The 12,925-nt window shown below is 40.1% G+C and overlaps 3 protein-coding genes across 4 annotated transcripts; 2 read left to right on the top strand and 1 right to left on the bottom strand.

Moving 5' to 3' along the window:
- The first annotated feature begins 1,490 nt into the window (after positions 1–1,490).
- Positions 1,491–4,875, top strand: nagk (N-acetylglucosamine kinase). Its single transcript, XM_079670802.1, has 10 exons — positions 1,491–1,530; positions 1,912–1,996; positions 2,247–2,345; positions 2,426–2,567; positions 3,027–3,137; positions 3,217–3,329; positions 3,508–3,595; positions 3,695–3,792; positions 4,158–4,236; positions 4,351–4,875. The coding sequence occupies exons 1-10, from the start codon at positions 1,502–1,504 to the stop codon at positions 4,551–4,553; spliced, it is 1,047 nt and encodes a 348-aa protein (XP_079526928.1). The 5' UTR covers positions 1,491–1,501; the 3' UTR covers positions 4,554–4,875.
- Positions 4,876–5,016: 141 nt separating this feature from the next.
- Positions 5,017–10,677, top strand: LOC307032654 (uncharacterized protein). 2 transcript variants are annotated; one of them, XM_079670797.1, is made up of 9 exons: positions 5,017–5,450; positions 6,129–6,272; positions 6,353–6,430; positions 6,515–6,614; positions 6,705–6,773; positions 7,146–7,268; positions 7,607–7,703; positions 7,815–7,977; positions 8,062–10,677. In XM_079670797.1, the coding sequence occupies exons 1-9, from the start codon at positions 5,427–5,429 to the stop codon at positions 8,107–8,109; spliced, it is 846 nt and encodes a 281-aa protein (XP_079526923.1). In that variant the 5' UTR covers positions 5,017–5,426; the 3' UTR covers positions 8,110–10,677. The 2 variants fall into 2 exon arrangements, with proteins under 2 accessions (XP_079526923.1, XP_079526922.1); XM_079670796.1 differs by having other exon boundaries at positions 7,815–10,677.
- paip2b (poly(A) binding protein interacting protein 2B) lies at positions 10,078–12,690 on the bottom strand. Its single transcript, XM_079670804.1, has 2 exons — positions 12,359–12,690; positions 10,078–12,088 (listed from the first exon to the last, which is right to left on the bottom strand). Exons 1-2 carry the CDS (start codon positions 12,617–12,619, stop codon positions 12,032–12,034), a joined length of 318 nt encoding a protein of 105 aa, XP_079526930.1. The 5' UTR covers positions 12,620–12,690; the 3' UTR covers positions 10,078–12,031.
- Between the last annotated feature and the right edge of the window lie 235 nt (positions 12,691–12,925).

Genomic DNA, 12,925 nt, shown 5'->3' on the forward strand with positions numbered 1-12,925 from the left:
AAATGTACTTTGAATACCATAATAACTCATATGTGTGCACTGAACTAATTAGAGGCAATGCCGTTATGCAGTTAACACATAGGCCTACCAGGAACAGGATAACTGGTCTGACCATTGGAAGTATCAGTACTGTTTATTAAACATTATTATTTAGACAAGAGTTTAACCCAGGAAAGTTTGAGACATTTTTCATAATTTGTTGTGATTGTTTTTGGGCTTTACAAAGTTCTGACTTGTTTTTATTTTGAAATCTGAATGAGCAGGCATCCGGTAGTGACTCAGTGGAGCTTCACTTGTCCGTCTGAGGGGCAGTGATCAGCGCGTGCAGAGCGCACCGAGCCGCTCTTCGAGTCCCACCTCCTCACTCTTGTGTAACTTCTCTATCGGTTTCAGGTTTAACGCAGGCACTTTCTAACGCACATGCATTATAATGCATCTATATAATAATAATAATAATAATAATAATAATAATGATTACACTGTACACTTCATGTGATAACATTATGTTTAGCGAACTAACAGGACATCACAGCAGGACAGTCGGACTATACATCTCATAGTAGTTATTATTCCTTGTAGGCCTACGAGCAAACATCATAAAGAAAGATCAGATTTCCCATTATTAATACTAACTTCAACTACAGAGATATTAAAATAATGTAGAGCAGCCGAGGAATGATAATAGTCTATGTTGGCAAAGAGAAGCTGGCCCCAGAGTTAATGTGTTGCAGATGCCTCCTGCTGGCTCACTCAGAGCTGTTGTCCCTGTTTCAGATCATAACAAATGCTGCTAAATCCCTGACACTGACTGAGTATAGGGTTTTAGACTTCATTTAGACCTATGTATTGAGGGACCAGGTGCACGTCGTCCAGGCAAAAATACTCAGGTGCCGTGCATGACAGAACATTCTAATTTGGAGCCAGAGCACAAAGGAGGCCTGCGCACTGCCAGGCTCTTGAATAATGTATTTCTCTTTTTGATGCAACAATCTGCTCAGGCTTGGGTGAAAGAGAAAAACAGGCATTTCTCTTTGAGGCAGTAATCAACTCAAATCACTATCACCTGCTGGTCTGCAATCAGCGGGGAAAAAAACACCACAAGACTTCAATCAAAGAACTCCAGAAAATAGACACCCACACAAATAGAAATATGGTTACTTGCAATACAACAGCATTGTAAAAGCATGCAGCAAGCACACAAAGAATATATAATTTAATAGAAATTATAATGATGTGTTCCCAAAATTTATGAAATGATTAAAACATTAGGCTATATGTCATCAGTTGTAAGTGGTTTTATTTGATGCTTAATAGTGTTTACTATCTTAAATGAATTGAAGTTATACTTATGGTATAAATACAATTGATACTATGGAGTTAGTATTGTGAAGAAAGAGCACAGCTGCCGCCTACTGGTAATTTATTAGTATTGCATGTTGAAGTTCAGTTCCAACTCTCGCGATATTTGTGCACTACACTGAACCAAAACAGGAAGCGAGACATGGCATCAGTGTTCGGCGGAGTAGAGGGGTGAGAATAAGTTAAAATATAAAACTAAACTTTACAATTTCATATATTATGAATGATAAGTTAAGGCTAGTATGAATTGTAGGCTTTTACTCGTTTTTTCGCGGTTGCCACTGAGAAATTTGCGGTACCAGCCGATATTGAAAGAGTTTCGTTATGACCTGACTTCTTGTGCGCGAGCATCTGTCTCGTGACCCCTTTCTCTCGCTTAAGTTACCTGTGGGGTACTGTCCGTTTACATACGAATATGAGATATTTGTAAAGCTTTTTATGTCCCTTCTGCCTCGGCTATGAGTTTATAAGGGACTAATGACAAATACATTAGGTTTTACCTTGTGTGTTTCAGTTTCGTTTATCCCCTCTGTTCTCTGTGTGTGTCCTCAGTGGAGGGACTCACTCCAAGGTGGTGCTGCTGTTGGCAGATGGAAAGATCCTGGCAGAGACAGAGGGACCATCCACCAACCACTGGGTGAGGAAAACATTTATTTATGGGGGAATTTGGATTATGTGCTTGACCTTTTTTGCAGTGATTTAATGTCACTAAGTGCATTCAAGTACCTTGAGTACAAATTCGAAGTACTTTAATAGTTTCCATTTTATGCAACTTTATATTTCTACAACACTACATCTCAGATTTAAATACTGTACTTTATATTCCACATGTTTCTTACAAACAATAAAGTCATTGTGCTCTTTGTGTTCATATGTTTTGTATACAGTTGGTTGGGGTTGACAAATGTATCGACACCATCAACGACATGGTCCAGAAAGCCAAGATGGAGGCAGGACTGGATCCAAACACGCCACTATGCCTATTGGTAAGTCGAAGATACAATGTTGTGGGATAGTATTTCATTAAGAAATAAGTGGCATTTCAAACTCTTTTTTGTGCGTGCAGGGCATGTCTCTGAGTGGGGGGGAGCAGAAATCAGCCATCGACAAACTGATCGCTGAAATGAAGCAGCGATTCCCCGCTCTCAGCCAGCACTACTTCATCACCACAGATGCTATTGGTGCCATGGCAACTGCCAGCGATCAGGGTAACTAGTGTTTTTTTGCAATGAATCCCCACAAAGCACAACACTTTAACCAAGCAATGCTGGAGAAAGGCGTTAAGGACTAGCCTGAATTTACACTGAACCAATCTAAATCGCCTATATGCAGTGATGGTATTTGTAATGTTACTTGGAAATAACTAAGTACTAACACCACAATAAAATAAAAACTCAGTTTCAAGAAATTCACTAATACCCAAGGAAATATTTGTGCCATAGACACTCACGAATTACAAAATTACCATCTTCATTAACCTTTAAAAGTAATTTTCAAGTATGGCCTAAGAAGTCATATAACAGGGCATGGCTTGATACTTTACACTCAGGTGTGGCTGTATTAAAGGGATATCATTTCATAAGTCTCTCCACATTTATGGCTTAATGAGATCATCCTTATTGTTGTCATATAATGTCATCAGCTCACTGTGTCGGTTTTCTCTGCAGGAGGTGTGGTGTTGATATCAGGGACCGGCTCTAACTGTAAACTGGTTCACCCCGACGGCTCACAGGTCGGCTGTGGAGGCTGGGGTCACATGATGGGGGATGAAGGAGGAGGTAACCATGGAGATATGTAATATATTTGAATAATGTATGGCTTTACTGATTGATAGAAACTCACAGCTCTGTTTCTCAGCCTTCTGGATCTCTCACTTGGCGGTGAAGACGGTGTTTGATGCCAAAGACAACATGGTGGCTCCTCCTCATGACGTCACACATGTCGGAAAGGCCATGTACAAGTACTTCCAGGTCAGATTGCCACAACAGCAAGAAATGTGTTTATATGTAATAAAACCAGCTCAGGGTAATAGAAACAGTATGTTTTACCTCTCATATTTGTCTACTGGCACTGACAAAGGAGTCTGTGTCCTAATTTAGAAGGTTTACTTCAAAAAATAAATGTATTAAATGTACTTTCCTGATGCAGGTGTCAGATCTGATGGGCATGCTGCCGCACCTCTACACAAACTTTCAGAAGTCCCATTTTGCAGGTTTTTGCAAGAAGCTTGCTGAAGGTAGGCTGTGCATCGCTTCCTGTTTGCTTCTTTTAAGTGCAAACATTTAAGATTTGATTGGAAGTTGAACTGAAACGTTTTTGGGCGCATGTGTTTCAGGAGCAAAAGCAGGGGATGCTCTCTGTCAGCATTTGTTCACTCAGGCTGGGAGAGTCCTGGCAAAACATGTAGAAGCAGTCCTACCTGCAGCAAAAGAGGTACCAAATAACCAAAGTTACAGTAGTTTCACCTAGTTTCAATTTAGTTTTGACTTTTTAAATGTAATCTAGTTCAGTTCGTTTTTCACAGTGTTTTATTTAAATGTTTTTGGTGTTTGTATTGGTTTTACAGTAGTTTAAGTTTCCTTTTCCAGGTAAATTGTCTCAGAAGTGTGAAGCTTCATTTACACATGAAGTTCATGGTTTGAGAGCTGTGTTAGATTTGTGAGTCAGCGTGACTCATCTTTCACTCAGAATAAAACTTTCACCAGCATTATTATCCCACACACACAAACATGTCAACCACACATACTCATATTCACATTTGAATTTCTTGTGATTTCTTTGTACCTCTGTGATCGAAGCCTCTATTGAATGGTGACCTAGGTCTGCCTATCCTGTGTGTGGGCTCAGTGTGGAAGAGCTGGGAGCTTCTGAAGCCAGGTCAGTGTCACAAATCAAGACAATTAGGTCCTTCATTAAACATCATTTGCATCATCTGCAAAGAATCCCAGGCATTTTCAGTTACCCCTCTGTTTCTGTATTTCTCTCTCTAAGGGTTCACCGAGATCTTTGATAAAGTGGCATCAACTGACAAGTTCAAGGGCCGTTTCCATGGCTACAGCCTCCTGTCCCTGCAGCAGTCCTCGGCCCTCGGCGGTGCGAGTCTGGGGGCTCAGGGTATCGGCGCAGCTTTAACTTTGGACTACAAAGCTAACGCCAAAGTCTTCTACCAACACACTTTCAACAGCAGCCAATGATAGTGCCGCTGCACATCCTGGAGCTCTTAACCAATCATAGTTCAGATAAAGGGAGATTGCATTATTAGCATCATGCTAAAGTGATGATGATAATAATGATTCTGTAATAATGATATTGGCTTTGATCTTTTACAACAAGATACAAAGAAGTTTGATGAAATTATTCAAAAATATTTGCTTTTACTGCTGCATAGTACCTATTTGGACCATTTCATTGATATTCCTTTTTTTGTTTTATTGAAATTGTAAATCTTTACACCTTTTACAACAGTTGTTTACATTTGAAATTTATAATAAAAAAAGAATTCAGATTTGCAAATAATCTCTTATCCACTAAAGTAATTGAAGTTCTAAACTGTGATCCGAAATACCTGTTAGTGTTTATAAACAAATCCTGAATACAGTTTATATATTTACTTTGTATTTTTAATACACTTTTACTGAGATAATACTTAATGCATCTAAAAGGTAATATATTCTTTATAATATTTTAAAGTGGGATCTACATTTTTGGTCATGGGGAAATCTGGTGTTCATTATGTTTTCCAAAAATATTAAATTATTTATTATTTATTAATCTAGTTTTATTCTATTAACCAAACCATTGAATTGGATCTGCCATGCGTAATTGTGACTTTAAAATCACATCCAAAAGGGACTGCGGATAGACTTGGAGGTACAGTATGTGGCTAGCAACAGTCAAAGTAGCAGTATTTGTTGTGTTGCCACAGTCATTTGAATATATACAATTCAATTGAAAACAGCAGCAGTAACATTCCACTGGCTGTCTCTCTCACAGAGTTCAGTTCAGCTTCACGGCTGTTGGTGATGCGCTGAGATTACTCTACCACAGAGAAATCTAAAGACCTGCAGATGCTTCCCTATAACCAGTTTAAGGTAAATATTCTGAGATTCAAGCCATTTAAACACTTTTCTCATCTTTTGAGTTAAATTATGAAATACAATGCCTTCTTATTGTGTTTCTCTAAGTTTGTTTTGAATTGAAATGAGGTTAAAAGTAGACTCCTGCTGCTACAGCTAATCTTACCAATATACACAGATGATGATACAGTTGATACATATTGCCTCTAACTTAATTATTAGCAGTTTTTAACTAATGTTGTATAACAGGTTATTTTTAAACCTGCTTTAAGGCTATCTGACATTTGGCCACTTGAGGGCAGCAGAAATAAACTGTTATTTTAATCCCACTACTTCAAGTATATTTAGCTCATAATACTTTGTAAATTGTTATACATGGAAGACTAAAGCTTCTAAATCTGTGTATGTACAATTCTGTTATTTTGCATAATTATTTGTTTCTAAATGTAACCCCACATTTAGTTGAAGCTTTTATTTATTCCGTTACTTCTCTATAATTTATTGAGTCATTTATTTGTTATCATACTAGCAGCTTAAGTAGTTGTATTGCAGAATTCACTTAAATAAAGGATCTGATGGGAAAGGCTCTACATAATTAAACCAGTGTAACTGATACCGTGTTAATCCTGTCTTTGTGCTATCCCACAGTATTTAATATGACCCCCCGTCACAATGCATGTGTTCCCTTTCCAGACAGTGGGGATGATGCCCTGGGAGAGATATGTCACTACTTACAACAGAGACTTTCCGCCCGTCAATGAGCGTCAGCCGCAGGTCAACCAGCCGAAGTCGAGAACTGAAGCTCAGGCTGCACCTTCATTCATCAGCCCACCTCAGGTTGGATAGACACACAGAAAAATAAAGATTTATTCAATTTCAGACTGACTCACTGACATGATGTGATTGTGTATTCACAGACCGAACGTGAAACATGGCCTATATTTCACCATAACTTTTACAAGACGTCTAACAGCGCCTACGGCTCAGGTTTACAGGTGAGCCACAACAACACACACATGCACACATCTCATCTTCTGTTACCAGGACGACCCTCACACTTCTCGTTTCCTTTCTCTCAGCCTCCCTCTTGTTCTCTTTTCCCTGCTTCCTTGAATCCTTTTGGATCTGTACTTGGCGAGGAGGCGGAAAGTCGACTGCACTGTGTTTTTGATCCAAAAGGTAAGGAGTTCTCTCTTAAACACACCCATACACACACTCACAAATACTCTACACACATCTCTGAGCTGTCCGGTCATTTTCTTTTGACAGCAAATGTGTTGGAGCAGCAGGAAGCAAGAGATGAGCCGCAGCGGAAGCTTGATGTTCTCTACGAGGAAGGTAACACATCTCCTTTTTTACTTTTAGGGAGCTTTGATTGATTCATCTTGTCATTTTTTTAGGTTTTATTCTGCCATTTCAGCCTTATATTATTTCAAGATACATTAAACTATAGGCTAGAGTCCTGGAGATATTATTAAACAGGTCTTCTGGGTACAGGCTCATGCGTAAACCCACCGCAGACAAATAAAAGAACTACAAAAGGACGAAAACAATTACAAAATGACACTAAAAAAGGCTAAGCAAGACTTTGAAGTATCTGCTCTTATGTAGGACGGTGATTGGGCACACTGTCTCACAATCTGCCCATGATTTGAGTAAAGAACCACACACCATTTCCTTTATCCCGCCTCTGTATTTTGGCACCTTTAGGTGTGATTGTGTTGTCGTCTCCGTCCTGCTGTGAAGACCTCCTCAGATCTGTCTGCAGTGAAGGCGGGTTGAATAACCTGCTCCACCTCCCCGAGGCCTCCCGTCCAATTATCACCTTGAAAGGTAGAAGAAAAAAAACCTCACACACACACAGCTATTCTCTACTGCATTTATGTAAAAGACAACAAAATCACAAAAAGATGGTTGACAATGTAAAGAACAAGCAGCTGTAGTGTACTTGGAGCTGAATGCTAACATCAGCATGCTCTCAATTACATTGCTAACATGCTGATGGTGAGTAGGTATTTATTTAATCATCACTCTGAAGTACATATCCTTTCATGTGACTCTCAGCCAGAAAGCAAATAAGTATATTTTCCAAAATGTTATATGATTACATTCAGTATGTGTGAGTCCCAAATCGTTTAAGTGAATTAACTGAAATTAGCAACTCTCATTAGATGCAGAAAATTGTGATGGCAACGCCTATTGGAGGGGCTGGGGACCAGCTTCTGGACTGACAAACAGCTCCTTCCTTCAGCCTACTTCGATCAGTTGGTAACCTCACTTTTTTACACATTTTTACAAATTATTAAAGTTTCTTCCCACAAACCTTTCTTGTACCCTATGTGCAATATTCTGACATTTCTCCTTTCTCCTCCCTCTCAGCTATGCATGGGACCCTGAGTGCTCTAATTGTTACTTCAAGATGCAAACCTGCGCCCCTCGTAGCAGCACTCTCACTCCGGCCCACATACAGCCGACCTTCCAATGCGCAGAGCCCAGCAGGACGCAGCCGATGACAGAGTACCAATCCAGGTACTCTGCTGCGGTAAGAGACTGTGTGTCTGTGTGTGTGATGATCATCAAACACCTTGTATATATTTCGCTAATGACCTTGTGTGCCTACTCCTAGTGGGCCCAGCCTAAGATGCAGCAGAGTTACGGTCACCATCGTCATTGACCTCCTCAAAAGACACTTTATTCTTCCCTCTGAATCTCATCTCTTGCTTCAATACACTGCAGATCAACCAAAATACATTGTTTGTGTCTTGTGTCAAACAGTTTAAAAAAAAGGGATGCTATTTCTTCCAATCACTTGCACTTTTTAGCCTGAAAGGGTTATCACATGGGAAAAATCCTTCCTAACAGAGGCAGCGGTCAATGATTCTCGCCTCAGGAGGATACACAAGCTGAGGATGAGTCATAAAACAGCAGTAAAGCATCTGCTGGCAGGAAGACTCTTAAAGGAGGCAGTCAAATGGGCTTCTTGACATCCTGAGGTTTAAATGTGCAGCAGCAGTTAAGAAGTACTCAGATCCCTTTAGTAAACATACCACAATATAAAAATAAGTAAAGTCCTGCAGTAAACCTACTGTGCTCTAGCAATTATAAAAGTTTTAATGATTATTAATTAGTCTTAGTTCTAAAAGTCTCTTGTACATGCAGCTTTAATGTACAAGTAAACACACTTAATAGGGTGAAAAAAATAATGCCTTCTCCGGTTTTATCATTTATTTTTCAACAAAAAAACAGTTCTGCAATTATGTTCTGAGTAGCAAAGATTATTAGGGGTCACTAAGGTCATCATACTAGATTGATGATGTTCTGCTTGCTTTATAAAATTGTGATCTTCCAATGGGGTCATTTGCGTCCGAGAGTGATGCCACACTCATTTACTGCTTCTGTTCGGGGGTTAGATGATTCATCCTTGCTGCTCTTTTTCTGAGACTCCCTCCTAAATGGGTAATTGGCACAACAATATCATGTGACTTTTTTCAGTGTAGTCAGACACCCTGAACAAGCCACTCGCTCCTCCTTACAGAAGTGGTTGACTGTAGAAAATGACCCTGACCCCACCACTCCAATGGGAGGACTTCATTCGGCCATAAATCCTCCGGGTCTGTTTCAGGAATCTTATATGTTTTGTGTTCAGAAGGACTGGAGCCAGTAGCCAGCATGAGGCCTAAAGAAAGGAGGTCAACATGACCTGTGTGGCAGCGTGTTGCCTTTTTCCTCGTCCTCGTTTTTTTCAGTGAAGGAGGATTGTAGTCAGTTTGTCCTGACGTGTGAAGATCTCCGGTGAGGAGGTCCAGATTGAAAGAGCGTTGAGTCGATTGTGTAGTCTGATGTTTCATAGCCTTCCTAAAACATAGAAACATAACTTCAGTTACAACTTAATGACTTCTTGGCTTGAAATTGTACATTTGAAGAATCACATTACATAGCATCAGGAGGTTCCCAAACATCCCTGATTGTTCCTATGTTACTTTAATGGCTGCTAGACATTTTTAATTGGCATTTTCTACATTAAGAGCACTTTGTTCATACCTGCAGCGATCTGCTCTGGCTCAAGCTCCATACCCATGTATGATTTCTCCCTTCTTAGAGTTTTCATTTCCTCCGATGAAGGCCAATGTTTGAACAATCTCATCACAAAGTTCATTCAGAAGATGATCACCTTCAGTCATAACAGAGTCGTCATGGGATTGCAAATGCCCCAATAAGTGGAGCTACAGAAAATGGATATTTCAACTTTACATTTCCATGACTAATAGGCAAAATCTGCCAGGAAGATTTTTGTGATATGACCCAAAGCTTGAGGACAGATACTGAATGGTCCTTGTGGTGAGATTGTTTGTAACATTCATGCCAATAACAAAAGTATATTGAATACTTTTGTCAAGGCTACATTTTAACAATACCCTGACAATTAGGCAAATTATTGTACAAAATAACACCAAGCATATATACCTTGACTATTACACTACTGTCCATTTAGTAAACCAAATGAAAAGAACATTTCCAAATGAAGCAACATTGATAGTATTGGAGGTTATTTGAATGATACAAATCTTTGGAAAATAGAAGCATAAAACCATTTATTGGGGTCCAGTATGCATCAAAATGTGACAAAAGACCAACAAAGAACTGTCTTTTAACATCTTTATTCTTCTTTTTTCATTATTTTTATTTGTATTGAAATTCTTACTCTTTGTGTCTTCTGGACCTCTTTTCTTTTTTTAAACGGCGTATGTCATCTAAACGCGTCTAAACAAAATCACCAAAAATGATTTCATGTTGTACAATCCACCTGGCGGACATTCCTATTGGCTTCACCAGGGCGCCATTCACCACAACACTGTGAGGAAGTTCCATTTTAAACACAGATTTCACACTTTAAGAACACACCGGAGTACTTGTTAGGCTGCATGGTTGTAAAAGGAGAGCTCAATACTTCAATAAGTTACAAGTGCACAAGTGTGTTCTTAACACCTAAATACAACAGACATTATCACTGTTAATACTACAAATGAATGGTGACATTAAGAACATATATGTTCAGGTCACAAGATAATGCCTCTGCATTTTAAACCATAAGTGACTGAGACATGACATCTGGGTTTCCTGAAAAGCATCTTCACATAATACTACCTTTTCCTTTTCGATTCAATGGGAGATTATACTTGCACTAAACAGGCGATGTTTCAAGGAAAGCCAGACCGCAACAAAGATTTATGGTTAAAAAGAACTTCCTCAAAAGACGTCAACCTACAAAGAAGAACAGCAAGGAAGCCATACTGCCAGCCACATGTTCCATACTGCTTTATTCTGATTGGCCATGACAATATTGTCCCCTCACGTTCCCTCCTGCAAACAGGACTGAATGACACCACAGGTTACTGTACCCAGTAGAGACACAAAATTCCTCATCCTCAAAAACATGAAGAGAAAAAAAAGAGGAGGAGAGGCTATTTGAAAACCTGATTTGGATATGGACACTTGATCTGATGCTGGACAAACCAAATGATCCGGCAGAAAGAGGCAGTGGCTGTGTTCCAGACCAAATACTCCCCTGTAACAAGGTTGTTCACTACACCCCATAAATCTAAATTGAACTAAAGGATGAAGCCGTGAACACTAATAACTGAGATTTTTTTTATTAAAGGGCCAAAAATCTCTGACCTTGCCTCTATAATAATATTTTTCTTGCTTAACTCAACTGGATGCATGATTGAGAAACTCACGCATCTGAGAAAAGATAAACATGGACTTCCACATAAATTGGGAAAATAACTTCTCATCCATGATTACCTGTCTGTTCAGATCACTTCAAGAACAAGCGTGCAGGGAGGGTGGGGTCTGTATTTAGTTTGGAACGGAGCCGTCGCAGATACAAAGAAGAGCCCACATTTATAGATGCACAAGAGCTGTGACGTCGCCATGAGCTTATTACGTCATAGTAGCAAACGGGTGTGACTGACCGTAATGACACAACAGAGCAGCTGCAGAAACCCATCAAGTCCCCTGAAATGTTAGTCATTCTTTAAACTGCACTATTGTGGAGACCTTTGATCTACAGACGATGTTTCTCAAATCTGACAGCACACAAATTAACACTTAAGTGAAGCAATTTCTCCAAGTTTATTATTATTAGGTGTTTTTGGATTGACGCTTTGTCCTGGTTTCACTCCTTGGTAGCTGCCTCAGTTCCAAGGGGACATCGATGAGATCTGAATACTCTGTAAACATCAACAGTGCCATCTGAAATGCGATGATGAGCTAGCGCCCGCAGTAAGGGCGGTGCTGGTATTACACCCCTCCCCACCCCGTTCCCAATGTCCCTCAGTTTACAAGAAACAAACAGGAAATAAAAAGATTAAAGAAACAAAAAGAAAAATAAAGAAAAGAAAAATAAATCCCCCCACCCCCAACTGGGCCCGTCAGCGCAACATTGACTTCAAGCGTGTAGGAGTGTGTGTGTGTGTGTGTTGTGTGGGTTTGAATCAGTGTGTGTGCGGCCGTGACCGCCAGAGTCTCTGAGAATATGTGAGAACTGGTGTGTGTGCGTGCGCGTGGAGGCTCCATGGGGGTGAGGGGGACTCCTAGTATTTCTTCCCCGGGACAAACTCCTTCGCCTCGGGATTCAACATGCTCTTCCTCTGCAGACAAAAACACAAACGAGAGTAAGAAAATCTTTCTTTGACATGAATGTATTCTTTAACCATTAATGTTCTAGAATAAGCAGTTGGTGTGGGAAAGGTACAAAAAAATCTGTCCCATCTATTATTATTTTTTATCCGACTCTTTTTAAAACTGAAACCCAGAGATATTTACTTTAATAAGATATAAAAGTGAAATCTGCATAATTGAGAGGCTGAATACAGACATTTGTATTTCTCTTTGTGTAATTAAATGCTCCTTTGACTCACCGCCACTTCCTCCAGGTTGTGGTGATCGTTGACCGACAGCCCGTTGAGCTGCTGCTGCAGCTGCCCCACCCCCTGGTTGTTGAGGTCACGTGAAGGGATGAACCAATCCTGGTCCTCCTCTTCCAGCATTTCCTGGAAGCAGCGTTCCAAGAACTCCTGCTCCAAGAGCTCCTCTTCCACCTGGGGGGAAAATAGAACGATGAGTGTTGACATTGGTGGGCAAAAGAGCAAGGGGAGGAATACAGGAGAGATCATTTGCATGATATGTGGGTAAAAGGTCCCCTAAAGAGGAATCTTTTTGGTAATGTAGTGGCACTTGATTCATCCAGGCGAGCAAGAGAAAAGGATGAGATACAGAAAGAGAAGCGGAGGGTGGGAGAGGCAATAAGCATGTATTCATACAGGATGGCCTCAGTGAGTGAAGAGACAGGAGGAAGGAAGGGGGGGCTGAGTTGGGTAAGACGCAGTAGGACACATAGGAAGGGGCAGAACAGCAATAAGAAGAAGAGGTGGAAGGTGGAGAGGTCATTTAGAGAAATCCGTGTTTTGGAAAAACAGCAAGGGCAG

The sequence above is a fragment of the Notothenia rossii genome (assembly GCF_949606895.1).
Source record: "Notothenia rossii genome assembly, chromosome: 3".
In the NCBI taxonomy this organism is placed as follows: domain Eukaryota; kingdom Metazoa; phylum Chordata; class Actinopteri; order Perciformes; family Nototheniidae; genus Notothenia; species Notothenia rossii.